Here is a 26,204-nt window from a genome sequence, read left to right on the forward strand (position 1 = left end):
GAAAAGGGTGGGACTTAATGTACACCCTTGTTTTACACCACAATTGCTTCCAAAACTCTCGGTTATCCCTTCATTCAGCTTTACACTCAACTTTAGTTTTTTATACATATTAGTTACAATCTCATAAAAATTGCCTCCTATACCATATTTCAGCATTTTGAGGAAAGTTTCCACTGACGAGGATCAAGTTGAAAATTTTTGCTAACACTGGTGAAAAATTGTATATACCTGCTTTTAACATTTCATTTAGAATCGCATCACAACCAGGTGCTTTCTTTGGTTTAAGTTTTTTAATACATGCCACGACTTCGGGAGATGATATAGAAAAATCCAACGAACTAAAGGTTCTTTTCAGATGTTCTTCATTTAGTTGACCCTCAATCACCCGTTGATTCTCAGTAAGTGAGTAGTCCTTATTCATTAATTTGCAGAAGTAAGTATACCACTCTATATGTGAAATCTTTCCCGAAATATCATTTCTTTCAGTATGCAGTTCATTCAAATCATTTATTATACTCCACCTTTCTTTTGTGTTAGTGCTTTGCATGTTTTCTAACTTTGTTTACATATTTTCTCTGCTTTCTCTAATATTTGTTTTTAGTTTTTTCTTGAATAATTTCCTACACGTATAATACGTATTTCTCAATTGACAATCGAACGGTTTCTTACATACTTCCCGACACAATTTCTTAACCCTATTCCTAAGTGCTTCTGTTTCTCTATCAATTTGAAACTGTTTACATTTTCTTCGTAAATTCTGTTTCTTCCTTGGTATTTTCCTTGGTATTTGAGCTGAATCAGCCACGTGTAAAATACAGTCAGTCAGCTCGTTCACCGCAGTATCTATTCCGTTTTCATCTAACATGTAATTCTTTTCATACAAAGAATTAATCATGTCCTTGTTTTGGGGCTCTTTCAGGGCCCTTTCAAACTGTTCTCTGCTAAACTGACCCTGCCATTTAAAAATATCTATAGGGGTTGCTTTAACTCTTTAACATTGCTTTCACATTGATCTTTATGTACATCTCTGTAATGATTTGCCCTAATCTTTACCTCTATAGGGCAGTGGTCTGAATGAGTCGTTAAATGTAATACATGGAAGAATGTGATTAGACCATATAAATCACTATCTGTCAGTGTATAGTCAATAACGCTCGGTGTAGCACCATTAGCACCATAACATGTAAAATTTCCATTCGTGTCTCCAAACGTACGACCATTTAGAATTCGGAGATCACACATTTTACATAACTCCAGAATATATTTTCCCCTATTGTTTGGGGGTCTACAATCCTGGTTTCTTCTATCCATCAGATTAAAATCATTATCTATTCTATATTGTGGTATTAATCGACCTATGTTGTCTTTTTCTGGTGTATTCTGATCAGACACATTGCTGGTGTAACCATTAAAATCTCCCATCAGTAGGCATTTGCCTTGCCTCTTGTGTATTGCAGTATCTTGCTTGATTTTTTTCTAACACATCAATTTCCGAGGAATAAGTCGAATTTTCTGGGTTAATGTAAAGAAAACAAATAATTGTTAATAACATGGTAGGTCCATGCTCATACGACTTACTTGAAATAAAAAAAAGTTACTAGAAAACATAAACGGCAGCTAATTCTTCTAATTCTTCTATTTTTCTAATTGTAATGGTACGTGATGAAATAAATGAAACGGTCACCAACAGTAGCGTACGCAGGGATGGTTAGAGGGGTTCAACCCCCTAATTGTTTTTATACCCACCCACCCCCCCCCTTAAAAATTTTGTGAAGACTTTTTTGGGGGGCATGTCAATTTTTCAGAGGTACAGACTGACTTAAATTTGTGGTGAAAACCTTTTTATTTATTTATTATTTTTTATTTTTTAGTTGTCGATCAACATTTCAGTCAGCTTGCTCCTGTGACATTTAATCCGGTCTCAATATTTTAGAGGGCATATGGTTATTTACTTAGGATTTGATTAGAGTTCGCCTTATTATTGTAATAAGTTTTTATTTGCTCATAATAATATTGATATAGTTTGGAGGCTGGGTCTCAGTATGTTTGCTTATAACGTCCACTATCGGGAGCCATCGTCGCCGGAGCAAATGTCATGGTTCCAAAATATCCTGATTTAGGACGGATAACTTTGCTAACATAGCCACTGATGCTGTCTCCCCCAAAGCCCCCCCCCCCCCCTCCCCCGCTCTATTATTATTACTAACGTTAGCACAAAAACCTAATCTGAGTTTGCAAAAATTACCCAGATCACATCATTGATAGGTGGAAGTCTAACTTTATTTTTATTTTGGTGCTGTGCTGATGTCAACAACCCGCCTAACACAAGCACCAAGCTCAACACTGCACCTACCTGAGGTGTCCGTGTAGAGTTGTAGCGTACACGAACAATACACTGCACCTGAATCAGGCGTTTGGTGTAGAATATTATGACGTCATTCTTGTTGGGGCTCTCAAAGAATGGCGGTCCACCACAGGCAGCCGAGCAATTCTAGGCGAAAAGTTCAGGTATATTATAAGAATGTGAATTGGTGTATATGACGTAAAATATCTATAAGACCCAAGGAATAATTAGTCCATGTTTTTTCTCACTGATAGTGTTAACAGTTTTTAGGTAGAATCTAGTGAAATTCCCATATTTTCAAGTGGTCTCTCATAAACTTTCTTCTCAGTCCCACAAATGATTGTACACGTTGGGTAAAGACAAAGTTGGGGCCAAGTATAGTCACGTATTGTATTACCGGACACTATTGTGATTCCGGACGCGCATATAAATGGGTTCGAAAACAATTTCGTACCGTAAGACTTCCGCAATTCATTTTCACAGGTCATAGAACAAGATTGCAAAAACAAGGCGAAAAAATCAAATTTCTACCTTATTTATCTCTAAAATGACAGAAAATGCGTAAGTTAAATTAACCCAGAGAGCTCCAGCCCGCGTAGCGGGCTGGAGCCCAGACGCTCAGTGTGCAAACGGGCATTCAGGTGAGAGTACCGTGAAGTTTGGTCAAAATAATTTTGATAATACATAATTAAAACAGAAATTAAGCACTTGCCACGATTGTATGGATGATAGTCTAACGAGTGGCAGTTTCCTGACATCGAGGCACAGACTGGAACCTCAAAAAACGATCAGTTCTGTCGCGGTAGCTCTCCTCTTTCAGAATTCAACACAAAATGGCCGATCGAGACCGAGGCTAGTATAGCACTAGCGCATATAGACTTTGTCAAATTCGCGCATGCGCCCTACACCCTCTCGAACGGCCATTTTGCTATGAATTTTGAAAGAAGGAGAGCCACCGCGACAGAACTGATCGTTTTTTGAGGTTCCAGTCTGTGCCTCGATGTCAGGAAACTGCCACTCGTTAGACTATCATCCATACAATCGTGGTAAGTGCTTAATTTCTGTTTTAATTATGTATTATCAAAATTATTTTGACCAAACTTCACGGTACTCTCACCTGAATGCCCGTTTGCACACTGAGCGTCTGGGCTCCAGCCCGCTACGCGGGCTGGAGCTCTCTGGGTTAAAGTTAAATTAAACATCATATAGGCCCTAACATAGTTTTGCATTAACAATTGAATGAATTGATATATTTTCTAACGGAAATATGGGCCTGATTTGCCGAATTTCAATCTCGTCGGCTCCTTCGATCGAATGATGAGGTGAGGTGTATTGTGGGTGACCCTCGACGGCTAGTTCTCAAGGTACCGTGCGCGAGGTTTACCGTGAGTAGAGCCGTCGACGATCGGCTGCGCATCCATAGAACTTGATGAGCGTCACGATACGAACGAGCACTGGAAAGTGCCATGAAACATGCAGCTAACCAAAAAATAAAAAATAAATTAAGTTATCAAACACGAATTTATTACCAACATCTGCTCAGATTCGATATAAAAAAAGCAAACAAAAAGTAAGAATTTATTCATGATATGATATAAGAAGAAAGAAATCACAGAAATTTACATCCATACATCATTATAATCAAGGATATCTTTACCCGTCTGGCGCGCGTCCGGAATCATGATGTAATTTGTCGCGCACGAAAATAATTGTTTTTCGTGGAGGGGTATGCGGCAAGTGCGATGCAAAGAAAATGGTTGGTAAATATAAAATAATTTTATCATATTAATAATTTTCATAATATTTGGAATAGCAAGTGCAAATTTTTCTTGATTGTATTTCTTCTAGTTGTCATTTTTAAAGCACTGAAATAAAGGTGTCCGGCAATAGGATACACTACCATACTAACTTTGTTAGAATATTACTTAGGCAAGCAAATAATTTAGATCTAGACCAAAAGCTTCAGTCTCTGTATTTGGTTGTTCCTCTTAACTGCATTGGCTTCTCTGCGTCCTGTCGCTTTGGCAAAAAACAAAGAAAACAAGAAGGCGACTTAAAAACGCGGCAGCCAATTTTTCCCCGGCCCCGTCTTTTCATAAGAATAAAATATTAATAATTAATATTTTACTCGATTTTTTTATGAATTCTTGAATCTTGTTTAAAAATGAAATCAATATTGTGGAAATGAAATTGTATCCCATTAACATGATTTAGGGCAAGATCTTAGAAGGAAAGTAGAAATCTTAGGGGCGAAAATTTCATTTTTTTTCGCGGTACACTCACATGCATGGGACGCAATCCCTGGCTCCGTGGAGAGTAAGCACACGTTTCTCTCTAGGCTACTAGTAACCCAGGGAGCTCCGCAGGATCTCACCGTGCATTTACTCATACTCACGGGACTAGGGTAGATTGTTACAATAACTTGGAAAGAAAAATGTGAAAACAGAAATTATGCACTTACCACGATTACCGTAAGTAACGGTGTATTAACCGCACCCCCCATTTTCGGATGGAAAAAAAAAAAAAATCATTAAAAAAAAAATTGAATCAAACTTACTTTCTATCTCTAATATACGTATTTAAGAAAGAGTCAAGAACCAAAAAATATCGAAGAATTACTGGTAAAAAATGATGGGAAATCAGCGCTTCGTCACTTATCTGCAAGTTGCCGATATTATTGGCCACTTCCACACTCCGAGTCACCTCACACACACACATGTGGAGGTGTTCATTGCAAGTACCGATACCAGCATCAACATGGGGGCTCACCCATACGAGAAGATCGTTCATATCATATTTCCTGCATCACAGCCCCACTTTTGCTTTCAGAATTCTGTCTAGCATTCAATGTCTTGACATGAATTTTAGACAAGGGAATACGGGAAGGTTCAAGATACGAGAAATTTGCGATTTTGTTCAGGTGTTTTTCTTGTCTGCTTTGAACCACTACCAGTAGTTCTCAGTACGTGTGTGGCGGTATCTTACAGACAGCAAAATAGGAAAAAAAATGCTAGTACCGGTATACCGTATTTTCAATGGGAGCTCTGGGTGGGAATAAAGTGAATAATAATTAAAAATAAAAAGTCGGAAGGAGTGAAGATGGGGATTGAAGATTGATTTTGAGATGATGGATGATAGAGAGAAATGAAGGAAAGGCAAATGAAAGAAATTAATTGTCAAATAATACCAATAATTTGTCAAACAAAATAACTTCCACGGAAAGGTAAAGCGCCAGCTTACGTTGACGTTGCGATAAACATTACACATGCATGTCTTATTCGGCTAGCTGCACCGTGCTGTGCGATCGATTGGCGTCTGAACTTTGCCGCGATGACTAAAAAATGACAACAAAGACAGAGTCACACCATTAAAAAAAGTCAGTTTCATGAAGGTAGGTGCATTTGTTACCGTGATATAACTTTGAGGGACATTTACGGCAGATACCGGTAGTCATAGTTGCTTCCCTTTTATACCCGCGGCTCATGCCCCTCTAAACGGGATTGCCCCAAGCGGGTACGCTCGGCCACCCGACGCGAGTTGAAAACTGGTAGTGGTATCGGGCTGAGATTGGCTTGGCTCAGACCTGTCACCGTGTATAAACCGCACCCCCGACTTTTGATTCTGTCCCGCCGAGAAAAAGGTGCGGTTAATACACCGTTACTTACGGTATATGGATGAAGGTCTATCATGTGGTAGCATCCTGACATCGAGGCACAGACTGGAACCTCAAAAAAAAAAGAAGTTCTGTCGCGATACCTCTCCTTCTTTCAAAATTCAAAACAAAATGGCCGATCGAGACCGAGGCTATAGCACTAGCGCATATAGACTTGGTCAAATTCGCACATGCGCCCTACACCCTTGGTACCGGTCTCGATCGGCCATTTTGCTATGAATTCTGAAAGAAGAAGAGCTACCGCGACAGAACTTTTCGTTTTTTTGTGGTTCCAGTCTGCCTCGATGTCAGGATACTGCCACACGATGACCTCCATCCATATAATCGTGGTAAGTGCATAATTTATGTTTTCACAATTGTCTTTCCAAGTTATTGTGACCACAATCTACCCTAGTCCTCCGTTTTTTTCTTACTTTCTTTTTTTTTCTTTCTCTCCTTTTTTCCTTTAAACATTCATTCATCATCCCTTTTCTTTTTCTTTTTTATCTATTTCAAAGAATGAAGGAACCCTTTTTTTCTTTTTATTATTTCTTTCATCCTTTTATTCTAACTTTCTTTCTTTTCACTGTTTTTCTTTTTTCCTTCATTTTCTTTACTTCATTTTTCCCCTTAATTTTTTCTTTCTTTCTTCTCGATTCATCTCTTTTCTTTGTCTCCTTCATTCTTTATTTCACCCATTTGTTCACCCTCCCTCCCTTCCTTTCCTTTTTTCTTTTTTTCCTTCCTTTATATTTTTCTTTCTTCATTTCTTTCTTTCTTTTATAATTATTTTTCAGTGATTCCCTTTTTTATTTTGTGCCACGGTCACAAAAGTACATGAGAATATATGAGAGAGGAAATCATTCAAATAGCACATCAACACACTAATTTCGGTCATGGCCGGCAAGATAAAATCACATGACAAAATACAATTTTACAAATACAAGGTACATCAGTTCGTGTTAGAAAGAGGAAAAAGGCAATGGTACATGTCCATAGAACAGCACTTCTTTCCTTTAAATGGTAAAATCTTGTTATGAAATATTTTTTGGGGGGCAAGTGAAATATATATTCAGCAAGTATTTTCCAACTATTTAGAGATAAAAAAGGTTATGTAGCACCCTGTACAAGATTAAGTACATTTGACATCTAAAAAAAAGGATACTGAAAGAAATGGCCTTCGATGCCCTTCTTTGAAAAAGATTTTGGCCTTGGTGCCCTTTGTAGTGGCCTTAGTGCCCTAAAAAATACAAGGTATTTCAAGGCCAAACTGGCCTTGCCCTAAAAATGACGTAATTTAAGGCCTGCAATGCGGTTTTTCAGTTTTTCTTTTGACTTTTGGATTGGCCATTTTGAAGTCAATCCTAAATTTCCGAGAAAGTTTGCGAACTAGGAACAAAACCACAGGCACAGATTTCTTCATTTTCAATTCATTTTTCTGCGACCTCGCTTCTTAAATCTGAGCTAAGCCACAGTGTGCTCTGGAAATATGGTACAGATTCCGCATTTTTAATGGGAAATTTTGACTTTTTAAAGTTTTTTTTTTTAAGGTTCAAATCGGGACTTGCATGTGGTGAGTGATAATGCCTGTGTATCATGTGTTTGGTGTGTGTTGTGGTGATGACTACTGGCTTGTGAATTAGTTTGCCACGTTGCGAGTCAAATGGAGTTACCATGTGAAATTCCGGGTGCCTTACTTTAACATGCCTGGAATTCGACATGTGAACACAACAGAGCCCTCTACTAAATAAAGAAAAAATAATCACTATAATTCACAAAAGGATAAAGAGGTGGGAGAAAGGGCTTTATATTGTTCAGTGAGTTTCATAGAATTCTTTAAACCCTTTTAACAATTTCCTAATTTCTATTAATCTCATGATGCTGTTGCATGTGTTGTGCCTGTGATATTCATATGCACAGCACAAGCAATGCACCCATGGGTGTGGCAGGACGGAAGAATTTTGTATTTCCCCCTCCTTGATTGTATCCCTGTTCAGTGAATATGGCGGCATCAAATACGGCTGGATTTCAGACGGAATTTGATATCGGATTTAGCCCCAAAATCCTACAAAATGTGTTAAGAATTAGTTCAAATCTGTTGATAATTCAAAGAGTTTGAAAGCTCATTTCAAGTTTGGCTGCATTTCTTGATCAATTTAGGGGTCTAATTTTTAAAAGTTTACCAATTCTTTTATCGTTGTCGAAACTTAAATTGTTAAAGTTTCTGTGTGTGTTTGTGAAGTATCGCTGAGGAGCACTACTGAAGGCAGAATGAAACCAAAAGATAGGCTTGCTGCTTGCATAATGAATTTCACAGATTTTCATGGATTTTTGCGAGCGTGCGACAACGTTACACATGAGATACATGTACGTGCGTGCGCACATGCCTGCGGCATACAGCTGAGCGAGGTCCACACTGTTTATGTATTGGTCAGCACATAAAGATGTTCTATTTTGCTCCTTTTTCAGAAGTTGAGGATTACATGTATTTTGATGATCACATGTATTTATGACAAATGGAGAGCTTTCTATTACTGCAGTGGTATCTATGTTTCCTTTGCCAGTTTGCCTGGCCGTCTATTTTTCTGTTAATTTGTTTCATGGTCATGGACTTCTACAGCTTTTTGGGGGAGGGTTCTGACTTCCTCCATGACCATGTGGCCTCCCTTTATTGAAGCCCATTAACAGTTAAAACTTTGAAAAAATTGATTGTTTGCAAGGTTGAAGTTTATTCCCTGTAGCCTAAGTGGTTGTGTTGCATTAAGTACAGAAGCTACTTAATTTGTTAACTTGTCTTGTAACCTTGGTCAGGAAAAGGCCTGATAGAAGCTAACTGTTGCCCTGTTTAGTCATTGCCATCATGATTTCAAGTTTGTAGATATAAACTTTATATCCTACATAATGCACTTTACTTTAGAACACATGATTTTTGTCTCAGTCATCTTTCATGCAATTTGAGCTGATAAGATGGTGAAGGCCACTAGCAATCACACCAAAGCCTTCCATTAAGTACATGTAAGATTGAAAAACAAGCCACTTGATATGGGTGAGTGGACTTGCCTTTTAGTTATGACTTGACCTCACATTGAAATATGTGTCCATTTTTTTTTCTGTGCGGGTTCAACCAAAAATCATCCAGTTCAACTAGCTTTAACTCTTTAACCACAGTTTGAAAGTAACATGATATTATAGCACTAGTATAGAACTACTTCAAATTTCACATCAGACAAAACAGATGCTATTTTTACTGTAAAATGCTAAATAGACCTTTTTTCTTTTTTCTCAAAGGTTTCTTATGTGATCCGCGATGAAGTGGAGAAAAAACACAGGTCAGGGGTCAATGCACTTCAGTTTGACCCTGTCCTAAATAGACTCTACTCAGCAGGCAGGGATTCCATTGTCAGAATATGGAACCTAGCTGATGAAAAGGTAAGGAAATTCAGTAAGAATTAAAGAATAATGTAGAAGTTTTAGGATACGCATATCTCCCAATAATCAGGCGATATGTGACAGAAATCAAGTTCTGGTGTTGAGTGCTCTATATAACTCCATTGTTTAAGTTATGCACATCACTTCTTAGGCATGCTATAACTTTCATTCGACATTGTTATTTTAGTGTATAATAATTGCCCTTTGTAGAAAAAGAAGAAAATTGACTGAAAGTTTTATTGGTCAGATGGGCTCATCATTAGCTTAAAGGAGAATGAAACCTTTGGAACAAGATAGCTTGTGTGAAAACAGAAAAATCAAAAAAACAGACCAACGAAAGTTTGAGAAAAATCGGACAAATAATGAAAAAGTTATGAGCATTTAATTATTGTGATCACTAATGCTATGGAGATCCTCATATTGGCAATGCGACAAAGATGTGTGATGTCACTTGTGAACAACTCTCCCCATTACTTAAGTTTATATTTCACTTAAACTGCCTCTTTTATCACATATATCAGTAGATCATACATGTGTTCTTTCTATAGGAGGGCATGTGATACAGATTTTTAAAGAATACATCATTGATAAATACTTTGTATCACCATAAGAAAAAGCAAAAAGACACATTTTGGGGGTATTTTATAGTCCATCAAAGGGAAAGTTGTTCACATGTGACATCACACATCCTTGTCGCATTGCCAATGGGAGGATCTCCATAGCATTAGTGATTGCAATATTAAAATGCTCATAACTTTCTCATTATTTGTCCAATTTTTCTCAAACTTTCTTTGTTCTTATTCTTTGATTTTTCTGTTTTGACACAAGCCTAATTGTTCCAAAGGTTTCATTCCCCTTTAACATAATGCATATTATAAAATTATTAAAATTGTAAAATTGAATTGAATTGAATTGAATTGAACTATTGTCTTTGCTAAAGTCACCTAAGATTTCTTTGTCAGAAGGTTCTTGGCACTTGGCAACAATTTGGTATGATTACCCTGGCTTTTATATTACAGCTGTCAATGGCATGTGTTTCGAAGAATATATTCCTACATTTCCTCATTACCTCACTTAAGTTTAGTTAAGTGCAGCACTAATACCCTTTTTACACACGCTAAAATTTCCTTAACCCCGTACTATAGGTGGGGCTAAATTGCCATTTAGCCCCACCTATAGTACGGGGTTAAGCTTAGCCCACTTTCTTTTTACACAGCATTTTTGCAAAGTGGGCTAACCCCACCTTTAGTACAGGATTATTTGGCCCTGCAAAAAAGCAGGGTTATCCCAGCAATTGCGGTGCTAAGAGCGATAGTACGGGGTTAAGATCGCTAGTGTAAAACGAAAGTGGGCTAAGCTTAACCCCGTACTATAGGTGGGGCTAAATGGCAATTTAGCCCCACCTATAGTACGGGGTTAAGGAAATTTTAGCGTGTGTAAAAAGGTACGAGTGAAGTACTTGTACTACGAATGATCGACAAAAACCACTAGTCCGGGGTTAGCGAGTTTCGTGTGTGAAAAGCAAGCATTCCTTATCCGGGGTTAGCCATAACAATTTGGCATGTGTGAAAAGGAAAAAAAATAGTACGGGGTTAAGGATAGTACGGGGTTAGCGATAGTCCGGGGTTAAGAAAATCCTGTGTAAAAAGGGTATAAATGGATGAAGAGCTTGCTGTTCAAAGGAAAGTTTTTCCTATGATAGGTTTCCATTTTCCAATATACAACCCTCCAATTGCAATAGAAGCTAATTCCTTATTTCTTCCTATCCCGAATATGACTTCACTTATACTTTTCAGGCTGCTATATCAGCCTGTGTTACAGTCCCCTTCAGTTTTAAGAACCTGCCTAGAATTGTAAACCATCTGAAAACATCACACTAGAAGGGAGAGTGTTGTGGATTATTTGTTACTCTAGTTACTCTAGTAAACTTAGACCTAACGGTGGAATTATGGGCTAGTTTTCATAAAGCATCTTGCCAGTAATAATCATTATTATAATAGTTCTCATCCAGTCTGATACAATGATTTCAGTAGCTTATAACAGGTGTCAGTGAAAATCACTGACAAATTGATTCATGAAAGATGTTCATTAATTTCCGTTATTATTACAGGAGCAGTATGTTCAATCCATGGAGCATCACACTGACTGGGTGAATGATGTAGTCTTATGTTGTGGTGGAAGAACATGTGAGTAACATTACCCAATTCTAATTATATGTCAGTGGTTCAGAAATATTCCAGTTTACAACAGATACATGTACAAATGTAGATATTAAAAAGGATGAGTCTAATTCAAACAGATTTATGCAAACCAAAGAAATTTGACTTCATCAACAAAATTACCTGAAGGAATATTTTGAACTTGCCACATATTACCTTACTTGATGAGGTCATATTCTTATTTGTAAGCCAATTTACTACTATTGGGATTGCCCATCAGTGTAAGGTGATGGATGTGGTTGGTCAGGGTAAAACAGAATAAATCCTCATTTTATTCATTTAAATTGTCTTTAGATTTATAGTAGTCTTAACAACCTACAAACTCACTATGAGAAGACGTTTTATCAAAGGATTTGAAGACCACACTGGGTGGGGGTGGGTAATTTTGTTCCGGCTTGAATCAATGTGTAATTAAATATACTACTGCTACAGAGAAAAGCAAAGAAAAAAAAGGATTGACAAACAGAATCAAACACAAATTGAGAAAAATTGCTGTTTGGATTCAATCTGGATTTTTGGGTGGATTTGGTAATTCGGACAAGGTAATCTCATAGATTTGCATATTGAGAGTGATGCTTTTTATTAATGATTTATACAGTGATATCGGCATCTTCAGATACTACAGTGAAAGTATGGAATGCACACAAAGGCTTCTGTATGTCAACGTTAAGAACACACAAGGTAAGAAAAATACATAATTTTCATCCTCAAGTGCTTTAAAAGATGGGCATTTTGAGAACAGTAGGACGGAAAAGGGAGGGAAATTGTGTGCATGTTTTTATGAAAATATTTTCCATTTGTTATGTAAATCTTTGTTTTTGAATCCTTAAGGTTTTATTTGTATCATATATAACTGAGATTATTACAACAATAACAAACCTAAAATGGAATTGATTTCAATCAGTAAGAGTGAAAATAATCTTCCATTATAGAATGTTAGTTTGTATTAGAACCATGAATCATGAAATGTTGTGGGAAGAGCTTCTCACAAAAGAAATTCATCAGGAAAACCTCTTTCTAAGGCCAATGTCTAAAATTATCTGTGAACTGGTTCATAAGGGTTAGATACTGGATATAGTTACTCTGAAATTCTTTCTGTACTTAATCAAATATAGTCTTACGATTATGTTGTCCTTGTTATAATTGAATTTCAGGATTATGTGAAAGCTTTAGCATATGCTAAAGATAAAGAGTGGGTAGCCTCTGCTGGTCTGGACAAACAGATCTTCCTTTGGGATGTGAACACATTAACAGCACTCACAGCTACCAATAATACGGTCACAAGTAAGTCTTTATTGAGATTAGATCTAAGCCCTGTTTCAATCAATATATATTGAATCTGCCCTCTCCCTATCAAATTACACTTCTTCAGGAGCTTGTTACGATGTTTTGTAATTTAATAGTGATGAAAATATATGCTTCTTTTCTTTTCTTTATAAACTATACCAGTATTTAATGTAGAGAGATAACCTGATTGGCAATATACAGTTTGAAGTTATTAATGGGGAAGTTTACCCTGACAAAAAAAAAAGTTTATTGTAAAACTAGCAGAAAAGAAATGATTAAAAAAATTGGTGAAGGTTTGAATGAAAGTTGACCTTCCATCCATAAAAGTAGAATATTTGCCGAAGTCATAGCAAATTTTTACCAGATAGTTTTAAACATGTGCTATATACCTCTTCTAAGTCATATCTTTCAGAAGCATTCTGAGGTCCTAATAGATTTGACTTTGGCAAAGTTACCTGTGTATGAGTACATTGTTTTTTGTTTTGTTTTATTTTTTTTTGAATGATTTTAATTGTTATTTTCCAAAAGTGAATAACATTAATTGTGCACATTGATTTGATTTATCTATTAGCATCTTCTCTGAATGGTCAGAAGGATTCTATCTACAGTCTAGCTATGAATCAGTCAGGATCAGTCATAATATCAGGATCAACTGAAAAGGTAACAACCAACTCATTTGTTTGAAAATTTGAATCAGTTTGAAAATACATGTATAATGTATTGCATAGAGCAGTGAACATCTCATTCAAGTTATATTATTTCAATCTGCTGCTACAGTTTTAATTATCTGATAATGGTATGTTTAGCAGCTTCAAATATGCTAGTTTGCATGAAGAAATATTGATATTTATCTCTCCACCCCATTTCCAATTCCAGAATCTTGTTGATAGATTTTATATATTTATCCAATTGTATCTGACTGATTCTGATATTCCACATTGCATACATTCATTGGGCTTGCCTTATTACGTAACTTTAAGAACAGCTTTATGAACCAGCCCCTGTGCCCTGCTACATATCTGCTTACTTAATGGTTTATTTTGATGATTCATTGTAGGTTCTGAGAGTATGGGATCCAAAGACATGTGCCAAGATCATGAAGCTGAAAGGACACACAGATAATGTCAAGGCATTAGTCATCAACAGAGATGGCACTCAGGTATCTAAAATTTGATTTCAATCATTCAGAGTTTGAAGTTTTCATTTCATCTTTGTGGGAGAGTAAGCTTATTCATGAACGTTCAATGGATTTGAATTCATAATGCATGTAGATTTTTTTTAAAGTATCTTCAGTGTAATAGGCAGCGTGAGAAAATTCAAATCACAGGTAAGAGGTATAGTTGCAGTGAGTCAAGTTTGAAAATGAGTTGGCTCTGCTAAACTTACTGTTATTTAAATAATTTGTTTGGGGGTGGGGCATTTTGGGCATTACTAAATTCAAAGTAATGGTATACCTCTTGAAGCCACTTGACAACTTTGAAAATTAGTTAAATTTTGACCTATTTTAAAGTCAAATGTTCATTGAACTTTCTGCCCAGAGTGACATGTAGGTGAGATTACACATGGCCTTTTCCTTATTTTTAACAGCATGAAAATTAGGCTTCTTTGTAGGGAATTTGACTAATGTGAAGAATTTGTTTTCTTCTAAAGTTACTGTTTGATGATCATATTTTTCATTGCCATCATCTTTTGATTTGACTGTTGAGTCTCCTACCAGCCCTGTTTACTAAAAGATTAATTACCATTTCAAATGAACTACTGAAATGTTTATCAACTTTGCAAATTACAAATTTGAAGCTACAAGAGATGTCATGCTCTAATGTAAGGTGACATCTTTGTGATATATATATAGTACATGAGACAAACCATTTCAGTAAAGGCTCTCAAAAGAAAGAAAACAAAAATTGTTTTGCACAAACAAAATTTCAAATGTTGGAAAGCTAATTCATTTGATGAAATAGGTTGTACAATTTTTCTATTGTTTTTAAACAATTGTCATTGACCAGTGTCTGTCAGGCAGTTCAGATGGTACAATACGCCTATGGTCTCTGGGTCAACAGCGCTGTATAGCCACCTATCGCATCCATGAGGAGGGTGTGTGGGCATTGCGTGCCAATGAATCCTTCACCACATTCTACTCTGGTGGTCGGGACTGCTATGTCTACCAGACAGATATCAGGAACCCGGATGCAAGCGAGCTGATCTGTGAAGAGAGTTCTTCTGTCTTGAGGATAGAGTTAGTACCACAGGAAGACGCCATCTGGGTGGCTACCACCAGCTCTCAACTCAATCAATGGGTCAGTGCAGGATGTCAATGCAACTCACAAGCAAAATCTTCAATTTATTTTTCCATTTTACAGATTTTTTTTTTCATGAGAGATTTTCTTTTTTTAATCCAGTTCAATTTAATATATCTACATGTATGTACCAAATTTAATTTCAACTTGTCTTTCCATCATTAACAATTTTGTATTGATTGTTACAAAATCGGTTTTCTTTCTGTTCCTCGTACAATGTTGTAATATAGATATTTATATATTTTGATTAGAAGAAAATCATAAGTTGTTTGATGAGTCTTTCTATAGATGTTTGATGCATTCAAAGAATAAAAACAAGTATGATAAGAGTAATAAATTGAGGATGCATATGCTACATTATACCATGGTAACAGTTATTCTTTGTGAAATGGGGGGGGGGGGAGTTAAGAGTGGGATTTTTTCAGAAGTTTTTCCTCAGACTCATACCAATAGAGGAAATGTACCAATTAATGTATTCATTCATCTATCTACCTCCAGAGCCTAACAAGTAGAGGAGGCAGGAATGTGGATGATTATGACAATGCAGGCACAGAAAATGAATGCCCTAAACCAAAGATGACTGTAGAGGGAGGTTCAAGCATCAGACAGTACCACATACTCAATGACAAGAGACATATCCTGACAAAAGACACCGACGATAGAGTGGCTCTCTGGGATGTGTTAATGGTAAGGTTAAATAGTTTTATTTATCAAACATCCAATAGAGAGGCTAAATGGAGTCAGTCTGACTTGTTTATGATCTAAGAAGTGAATATTCATCAGAAATTTAGATGTTGTATATGCTCTAAGTACCATTTTATGAAGTTTGTTTGCACTGTCAGAGAATTTGCATTTTTTTACATTTACCATCATAAAAGTAGGAGGTCAGTTTCTCTCAAACAATCAAAACCAAGGATTTGATTGAAATTGTCATAGCTGGGAGCTGTTGCAGAAAGAGTTACATCTAAACGCAACTAAGGGAATCAAGCACAAGTCCCTAATGCAAACTTATGACCTGCTGAAAATGAAATTCTTTCTGCAATGTACCACAGATGACTCTTTAATGAGACAGTCCCCTTATGTCTACTTGTGGCACTTTTTTTTTAATTAATGAGGTTTCCTTTCCTTTTCCCTTTTGTTCTACTTTCGTTTAGATCTCTCATTCATACTCTCCATCTCCTGCACAAGCTTTATCTTTTTCATATAGATTTCACATTTTGATGCAACTTATTTACATTGCATTTCTGGTATTTCTTCTGTTAAAGCACAAACCCCCGTTTGTTTTTTCTTAAAGCTTTTTGGTAGTTTTGGTAGTTATGCATGACTTTTTCATAACTAGTGACAGAATCTGTTGGTATAAGAAATACTTTTAATATTGAAATATTCCTTTTGTGTATGTGTGTTGTTTTTATGTGGAATAATTTCCTATTACCCTGATAACAGGCAACTGCTTGCGAGATTTATGAAACGTTGGTGTATCTTGTACCATATTTTTCACTTTGCTTCATTCCCTCAGTGAGAGCTTAGTTGGTCTGGCATCATCATTACTCAATACTGGTGAGCATTCCTGAACAATCATATGAAATAACCACATCACTTTGTTTATGTTTTTCCTTAGGCCAAGAAAGTGGAAGACCTTGGTCATGCAGATTTTGAAGTGGAAATAAAGAATAGATTCCAGATGATTTACGTTCCAAACTGGTTTGCAGTAGACCTCAAGATAGGAGTAAGTACATTTCCAATCCTTCAATTTGTAATAAAAGAATGAAGAAAATGAATTGATCAAAAGCCCACTGCAGGATTCATTGCCTTGACATCTTTGTGGTTCCACTTAATGATCAATATTTGTTCACAAATTTATTTTTATTCCCTTGTAAATTTGAGAATGTTTTAATCATGATCAATTGTAATATGAAAAAACAACTACAGAAAACGAGTTGATATTTTCAAACACTGTATTCTATATGTTGGATGGCTAACGGAATAAAGGTGGGCTTTTATTCATATATTAATAAGTATCCTCATAATAAAAGCTAGAATAATGCTTTTGATATTACAAATGATATATAGCCTATATGCCGAAGCACAGTTTGTGTGTAATGAGTATTTGTAGTGGAAAGTTGACAGTCTATTTTATCAGCAAGGTACTTAAAGTAATTTTCTAAATCTGTTGTTATGCAGATGCTGTGCATACACTTAGAGGAGTCAGACTGTTTTGCTGCATGGGTTTCTTCAAAGGATAGTGGATTAGGGCCAGCTGATGCTCCTGATATTAAAGGTAGATATTGACAGGCTCTCAGAAAGCTAGAAAATAGTAATGATTATAGTTTCCCTTTTCCAGAGGGTACAAAGCACAAATATTATACTATTAATAATAGGCATTTATATAGCGCCATCTATCTAGAAATATTCTATTCTGAGGCGCGTTGTTATTATTATTACCCCAGCTTTAGCTCAAGCTGCCTTTGAGCGCTCATGCAGTCAAGGTATTAATCCTGCCGGGTAACCATTCACCTCACCTGGGTTGAGTGCAGCACAATGTGGATAAATTTCTTGCTGAAGGAAATTACGCCGTGGCTGGGATTCGAACCCATGACCCTCTGTTTCAAAGTCAGAAGACTAATCTACTGGGCCACAACGCTCCACTGATTATCTACGCTGATGACAAGACAATATTGCAAGAAGACGACCCTCTGTTTCAAAGTCAGAAGACTAATCCACTGGGCCACAACGCTCCACTGATTATCTACGCTGATGATTATTACTATTATTACCCCGGATTATGATTAGCATTAACTTCCAGCACCCAGTGCATTCTAGGAATTAATAATGACAGGTACCTATTCACCTCACCTGGGAATGAGTACAGCAGAATGTGAATGAATTTCTTGCTGAAGGAAAACATGCCATGACCCATGACTGGGATTCAAACCCACAAGCCTTCGTTTGAAAATTGAGAGTTGTAATCACCAGACCATAGCATACCCACATGTCCTTTTATGGCTAGTACTTTCCTTTTTGCCCAAATTCTTTGGCCTGTATTCTGAACTCGGTTTAAATTAAACCCTGGTTTAAAGTTGTGGTTTAACTATGGAGAGCCAATTGGAGCACAAATCCCTAACAGTGCACATTCAATCTATTAACTCATATGACACCAAAATTGTCTGGGAATGACAACTGAAGTATTTTTTTTTTTATTGTGAAAGCAAAAGGAAACAAAATAGTAAACGTAAGAAATATAAAATATAAACATAATTTTTGAAGTTTTGGCTCCCCATAATTTTAGCACAGAGTTAAACCATGGTCTAAGTTAAACCCGACATCAGAATACGGGCCTTTGTGTTTTTCCATTTATTTTGAATCTAATTAACTTATTTCTTCTTCCATGCACATTTTACCCTACTGTATTGTAAGACATCAAGGGCCAAGTCCCAAAACAGATTGAATGAATAGATTGATATTGATCAAGCAAAATGTTATACTTAAATAAAACTTGACTGAACAGTTCTGTATTTTTGGTTATCTTCTTATTTTCTTTCATGTCTGAATAAAGTGCTCCGTTGAGCTCTTTAAAATTGCATGTGATACTTAACAAGTTCACATTTACTGATGATTTTAAAATTATGTTTGTGATCCTTGTACAGGATTATCTAATGTCAACATATCTTTTTGCACTGTTTTCTTGTCTTGTGCAGTTAACTATGGAGGACTTGTCCTACAGGCCTTATTGGAACATTGGCCCAGAACACATGCATATGATCCAGACAGCATCAACGGGCATGGTAAGAACTCGTTATCAAAACCTCTTTCAAGAATTGGGAGATAATCTTATATTTCTAGGCCTAATTTAGTTTAGTAGGTCCACCGGAGACTTAATGTTTACTGATTAAATTCATTGTTTGTTTCAACACTACAAATGTAAGATGAATATTTTCCATATTAATGTGAAGATATGAAAAAATAAAAGAAATAACTTAACAAATGTTGAATGCTTCTATGAAAAGTTGTTTATCAAATGATCACCATAATTTTACAGTGAATGGCATCGACACCAGTACCGACGACATTAACCTGACAGTCAACTCATCATCGCCGACCTCTCCGAACCCACCTCACACCGTCATCAACAAGGGGAACAGCTACTTCAGTGTCTCTGCCCACACGCCTGTCATCTTCAGTGAGGTCGGAGGTCGCACCCTCTTCCGTTTCCTGTGCCGAGATGCCTGTGGAGATTCAGAGAGGATGCTACTCAATGAGAATGTGCCTCAGTGGGTGGTCTCTGTCACTGTAGAGGTAGGCTCTCTTATCATTTGATCTTGTATTAATCACTTCCTTCTTTCTGTGTTAGTGTTCTTCTTTTCCACCAGTGTGATTTTGGAAAAATTATTCCATTGACTGACTGTAGGATGAAGGGTCCGGTAACACAAAGCTTAACACTTGATCCATACTGATTTTTATGCTTGATTGCAATCAAGAATATAAGTCATATGTATGATCAATCACGCATTGTGTTACAGGCCCCGGATGTTCCTTGTATAAAGTCAACTAGTAATACGGACATATGATGAAACAAAGACCTCAGCTCACAGGAGCTTTGCGTTAATGATATATTCATCAAACCAGGATGGTTTTCTTAGAGCTGTGTAATTTTCACATGACTGGTGATCTGTTCTTGGGTGCTACTTGTAAATCAGATTCTCAATCGTATTGATCCTATCAGCTAAAATTGAAATTAACTACTAGTTCACTTTGCAGATTGAAATTTTTGTTGTCCACACATCTGAATGCGAATATTTTGTCAGAATTTTTTTTCTTCAGATTTTGGAAAATGTGGGGTATCTCATAAACATAGGGGCAGGTCACCGGACATTTGCAAAAGATGTGTGCAACTTCAGGCTTTTTAAAACAATCTCTTTGGAAGCTTTATCAGATAACAAAGTTTCAATCATAATGATCCTTTTGACCTTTTTTCAACACAGGATTATAATGATTATGAATCTCAAATAGTTACTTCATCTTCAGCAGTTTAAGATTCAAGGACTTTACTGCATAAAACCTCTATATTTCATGCAATTTTCTTTTTTTTTTTCTTTGCAGCACAATCAACCAAAGTTCAACAAAATATCATTTTTCCTTCAACCTCACAACCCATCTGGAAACAGAACCTTGAAAAAGTAAGTATTTATATCCATATTTTATTTGCTGACAAATAAAGAGAAGTAGATTGCTGATAAAAAAAAATACATAATCGCACACTGCTTTTCAGTGATATGGGATGTATGCTAATAGTCTGCAGGCACAGACTCTTAGTTATTGTTATTCGCATAGTGCATGATACAGAGTTATGAGACTAGATTCACTGTGTACTGTGGCTGGCTTGACGCAGACAGATCCTTTTGTGTCTAGTCTTTACTATTGACCTGTCGATGGTTAAAGTATGAGTCTGTGCTTGCAGACTATGGATAAACAGCATTTACTTATGATGTAATAGTTAAAACACCTATCTCATTACATCTTCAAGATCCACACAGGCTTACTATTGAAGGTAGAATTTACAAAACAATGCCTCTGCTCATTGTTGGAGTTTCATACCATATCGATTGTAACTCATACAGATTGTGCAAAACTGGAAAGCCTTATTAAACTTAATAAAATTTCCTATTGCCTGTAACTGTTACATCTCGATATATTTGCCTCGTAGAATTTGATTAAACATCACTTTTCTCAAAATTGCTGTTTATGAATTTAGGTTTCAGTTTATCAACCATCATCTTGTTGATGGAGTCGCTCCTCCCTCTTCGATTGTACTATCTCACCCAATTGCATTCACTATCTGCATATTATTTCATTACAGGGATCGACTATCAGCAAGTGACATGCTACAGGCCAGAAAGGTTTTAGAGCATGTGTATGAGAAGGTGATGGGAGCGTACACATCATCTTCATCACCGCCAGCGGGGGCAACGAATGGATACGGGAATGGAGAGGGAGGCGACAGGGATTCTGAACTAAGCAGTATCTCTGAAGAAAAAGTAGAGTTATTATGCCAGGACCAAGTAAGTTTTTGTCTCACCTGCATAGCAGAGTGAGACTATAGGCGCCGCTTTTCCGACGGCGACGGCGGCGGCGGTGACGGCGGCGTCAACACCAAATCTTAACCTGAGGTTAAGTTTTTGAAATGACAGCATAACTTAGAAAGTATATGGACCTAGTTCATGAAACTTGGCCATAAGGTTAATCAAGTATTACTGAACATCCTGCCTGAGTTTCATGTCACATGACCAAGGTCAAAGGTCATTTAGGGTCAATGAACTTAGACCATGTTGGGGGAATCAACATCAAAATCTTAACCTAAGGTTAAGTTTTTGAAATGTCATCATAACTTAGAAAATATATGGACCTAGTTCATGAAACTTATACATAAGGTTAATCAAGTATCACTGAACATCCTGCATGAGTTTCACATCACATGACCAAGGTCAAAGGTCATTTAGGGTCAATGAACTTTGGCCGAATTGGGGTATTTGTTGAATTACAGCCATAAATTTGAAAGTGTGTTGGTCTAGTTCATAAAACTTGGACATAATAGTAATCAAGTATCACTGAACATCCTGTGCGAGTTTCAGGTCACATGATCAAGGTCAAAGGTCATGTAAGGTCAAAGAACTTTGGCCACGTTGGGGGTATTTGTTGAATTGCCATCATATCTCTATAAGTGTATTGGTCTAGTTCATAAAACGTGGAAATAAGAGTAACCAAGTATCACTGAACATCTTGTGCGAGTTATAGTAGTTTTCAAAATCAGCACTGCTGCTATATTGAATCGCGTGATGCAGGTGAGACGGCCAGAGGCATTCCACTTGTTTTTTTTTCATATTCCTTATCAAATATATTGAATGATTGGTTCTGGTTCAGAACCGTGGTGTGAATGCAAGCTTTTCATATGGGCAAAAAAGGTGCTTTGAAAATCTACTACAATGATTGTAAATAAATGTTAGATTTTTAAACATCTCTGGTGATGAAATTCAATCTTTTCTGGGAGTGATATTTCAGTTGGTCAAGTAGGAAGTCAGAAATCCAGACAACATTAGGAACATAGCAATGCTAACAAAGTTGAGACCATTTGGCTCCCATAGTCAAACCTGTGTTCAGAATAACACTTATACTTAAACCTCAACTTAACTTCATTATCATAGTAAGCTTGGTTTGATACTGTTTTGCACTGTAGCTTCACTTAATAAATTCAGAAGCTTCTTTATTATTTTTTAGTTGATTGCAAGAATTGCCAAGAAATTGTTTGATATGTAGCTGTCTTTCAATTAAATCAGAAAAATATTAAGTTAGATTCAATTTTTCTATTCTTTTTTTGCCTATTTTCATAGATATATCAAAACTTCCATCAGTATTGATAGCTTTCTTTGTTATTAAATGAATTCTATTCCTTTTTTCAGGTACTAGATCCCAACATGGACCTTCGGACAATCAAGCATTTTATCTGGAAGAGTGGTGGTGATCTCACATTGTTATACCGCAGCAAGCATCCAAATGCAACCTGAGCATATTCCCTCAGTTCTGACATTTGTGTTAAACGGTGAATTATATGTGGTGCTTAGCCCCCTTTCAGACTACCTTGCATAGACAGTGAATGCATGTGGCTGGATGTTAATGATTCTGTGCAATTTATGAGGGCAGTGTAGTTAGGAGGGAGAAACAAACAGTAACTGCAGATCTCATATGTTGCTCTACTGTATCACCAATGTCACCACTGCACAAGAGAATATGTGTGAACCAGTTCTAACGGTGGATAATAGTTGTCCTGCTCCCTGGGAAGCAGCTTACTGCAGCAAGTATACCACTTCTGGATATCTATCGGATTGTCTCTTGTTTTCATATTGAATAAGGAGCTTCTGAATACCAGTGCCATTCAGGAACAGAGCCAAGATATCTCTCTATTTACTCCTTTGTCACACTCGACCTTCATGGCATCGAAGCCTTTCACTGTTTAGACTGAATAATATCATCATAGAATTACTCAAAATAACACCCGGAAAGCAATGCTCCTAGTAGGTTCAAATGTGTAGCGTGTGACCCGTATTCACAAAGCTGAACAATTGATCATGGTGCTGATTTCTACAATTGATTGCATTGATTAATGTGTGTGATCAATCGTAAAAGTCAGCCCCAACGATAAATTGCTAAGCTTTATGTTACTGGGCCCAGGGCACTGTTTTGTGAAAGGTGCCATGAGGTGATGTTTTCAGTGATATCCTTGGTTTTGATTGGTTGAGATGCACTGTAATTATGTTAATGTCACTGATGACAGCAATCATGGAGCAGTGTCCTGGGGCCCATTTCACAAAGAGCTTTGAGCCTTATTACCGTGGAAACTGCCATAACATATCTCCGCAACTAATTAAGGTTTTTATGATGATTGCTATAATGGCAAAGTTACCATAATCAATTTTTGTTTAAAACAAGGCTCAGATGTCATCAGACCTTTTGCCATTTGCCGGGTTTGTACATAATTTGGGAATTTTTACAATGCTTGTGCACCTACGCATTTTATGTTTTCTGTGAAAGTAAACAGGTAACAAATGGTGTATGATTATGAGTTGGTTATTGAATCCTAAACAAATCATGTATGCTAAAATTAGGTACACAATGCTTATTATGCAAACATGTAAGTACTGTGCATTAAATTAATGTTTTAGCTCTTGGTCGATTTTGGCCATGAGCTTGTCTTCTGCCATGGCATTACAGTCTCAATTCTTTCAAAATTGAAAATTGTGTGAATTGCTTTAGCTGAATGCTAGAGGAACACCACATCGTTTATTGTGCTTAGCTTTGCCTGAATTACCAAATGGTAAATTTCCTTTATAGGCTTATTAAGCATTAAAGCATATTAAGTGAAATGACAAATTTTCTTGAGTTGATTGCTTTCCTATCATAGACCAAATGTTATTTTGCAAATAAGAAACAACCTATTTTGAATTGTCAGTATCATAATGTGTGATGTATAAAAGAAAGTAATTTATTGATTGTAAATAATGTCATATTTGCTTTAAATCATTTGTATAATTTCTTCAAAACATTGGTTTGCAGGCTATTTCAATGTAAGCTTTGAAATATATGGGAAATGTCACGTTTGGAAAATGCATGAAAAGTAATTTATCATTATTGATTCAATTTTTGTGTCATGTTGTTTCTCCCTTTTCGGCTGTTTACATATACTAGTGACTATTATTTGAGATCTTTTAAACTTGCATAATGACTTCCTGCTGTCAGTTGTGAGCCAGCTATTTTTGAATGTCAAGAATGAGTTTTGTACTGTTTATATGTTATTCAAAGTTGAATTCTAACCAAGTCAAACAAATTTCTGTAGATTTGACTTTTAACAGAATTAGACAAATCTAACATCTAAAGCAAGATGAGTTATATGTAATGCTTTATTGTACAACGCCTACTTAGCTTGTTGTACACGAGCAAATGGGAGACTGAATGTAAAATATTAGTACCATTGCACACACGACGTACCATCCAAAATGTATCGTCTAAAATGTACAGTTGCACGGCTTTAGGAGGTGACGTCACAATACGATTCAATTCATTGCGCCCAGTAAAAAAATCAAGGTGAAATACATGCTGCCCGAGGTCATGTGCGCTTGTGGGATTTACTTTTCGCTGTCAATATTTTTGCTCCCTTTTCATAGATTACCGCAGGGAAAAAACTATCTTTTTTTCATATTTTCGCTAAACTCTGAGGCGTTGTACAACAAAAATAGAGAATATTCTTATTCGTGCAATGGTGCGAGATTTCGCATGAGGTGAAAGAAAAAGACACTCTATTCAACTAGGCTAATGCCTCATTGAATAGACCATCTTTCTTTCACCTCGTGCAAAATCTCGCACCATCGCACTCATGCCTATTCACTATTGTATACTAGCTCAAGACAGTACCTGTATGTTTTTATTCATTATACCTCTTCGTTCAGCATATTTGATTTCATGCATCGCCAATTCTTGTATTGAATATTCACTATTAGATGTATTTGACTTCTTGCTAAACATGGCATGCAACCGAAAGTAGAGTTCACACTTGTACATTATTACCATTGTACAACATCAACTCGGCTTGTTGTGAGTGAGCCTGTGTGAATTGAAACATTCAACATTTGTATCATCACACATTTACTCTACATGTACCAACCAAAATGTACCATTTCATATAAAAGATATGGTGGTATGCACACTGTAATATTCAGTGTGTGTTATATGAAATTAGTTTCACCAGGGACCTCCCAGCTCCCTAGTTTCACTCTGTTTGGTTTCTTCGATCAAATAAACACCAACAACAGTAAGGTTGTATCAGATGTTTGTAATTGTTTACAACTGGAATGAAGAACAAGGTCAATAATTGGACCAAAATAGTTTTAACTAGTATTTATGGAAATTGTATTGAGTCCTATCCCTTTATCTTCACTTTTTAATTTAGAGTTTGAAGTAATTGAGCTTGTGAATCCCAAATTAAATTGATCTAATGAGCTTTTTTTTCATTTTAAAATGGTTGAGCCCTCTTTTTCATGCTATATAATGGGATTTGTGCTCAGCAATTATAGAGTCATGTACGTAGCTGGTCCCCCAAAAAATACTTCAACATTTATGTTATTTTGTGCATTGAAATGATATTTTTACTTTTGTTTGTTTCTACTACATGTAAACAAAATTTCAGCACTATCAAACTTCAACATAATCTTATAATCCCCCATGTACCTGTCATTTTAATTCAGAGCAAGTTCAATATTGCAAGGATTACTGTTATATGATCTTATTTATGGTGAAGTTTAACAAATCATAAGTCCATAGGCTTAACTTGTAATGAAATTGTATTATTTTCCCAACTGTTGTATACGGCCACATACTAAAACTGTGTGCCTGATATGATCCGGCGGTTTCCATTGATTTCAATTGCAGCTCTG

General features: G+C 36.4%; 1 protein-coding gene across 2 annotated transcripts; it reads left to right on the top strand.

The window, feature by feature from the left end:
- On the top strand, positions 1-26,204 carry LOC129257347 (WD repeat-containing protein 48-like). Of its 2 annotated transcripts, none has more exons than XM_064096011.1 (16): positions 1-398; positions 9,285-9,425; positions 11,536-11,611; positions 12,243-12,325; positions 12,799-12,928; positions 13,503-13,591; positions 13,989-14,090; positions 14,938-15,228; positions 15,727-15,915; positions 16,847-16,954; positions 17,410-17,506; positions 18,924-19,010; positions 19,265-19,521; positions 20,326-20,402; positions 21,083-21,284; positions 22,680-26,204. In XM_064096011.1, the coding sequence occupies exons 3-16, from the start codon at positions 11,554-11,556 to the stop codon at positions 22,782-22,784; spliced, it is 1,875 nt and encodes a 624-aa protein (XP_063952081.1). In that variant the 5' UTR covers positions 1-398; positions 9,285-9,425; positions 11,536-11,553; the 3' UTR covers positions 22,785-26,204. The 2 variants fall into 2 exon arrangements, with proteins under 2 accessions (XP_063952081.1, XP_063952075.1); XM_064096005.1 differs by lacking the exon at positions 1-398 and adding an exon at positions 2,016-2,508.

Source organism: Lytechinus pictus, chromosome 1 (genome assembly GCF_037042905.1).
Source record: "Lytechinus pictus isolate F3 Inbred chromosome 1, Lp3.0, whole genome shotgun sequence".
NCBI classification, from domain to species: domain Eukaryota; kingdom Metazoa; phylum Echinodermata; class Echinoidea; order Temnopleuroida; family Toxopneustidae; genus Lytechinus; species Lytechinus pictus.

Bases quoted from the DNA above. Each gene is read 5' to 3' on its own strand.
- LOC129257347 (XM_064096005.1), top strand. From the start codon at position 2,461: ATGGCGGTCCACCACAGGCAGCCGAGCAATTCTAGGCGAAAAGTTCAG. The intron at 11,612-12,242 runs GTGAGTAACATT...TGATTTATACAG, and splicing joins ATGTTGTGGTGGAAGAACAT to TGATATCGGCATCTTCAGAT. The intron at 17,507-18,923 runs GTAGATATTGAC...TGTCTTGTGCAG, and splicing joins TGATGCTCCTGATATTAAAG to TTAACTATGGAGGACTTGTC.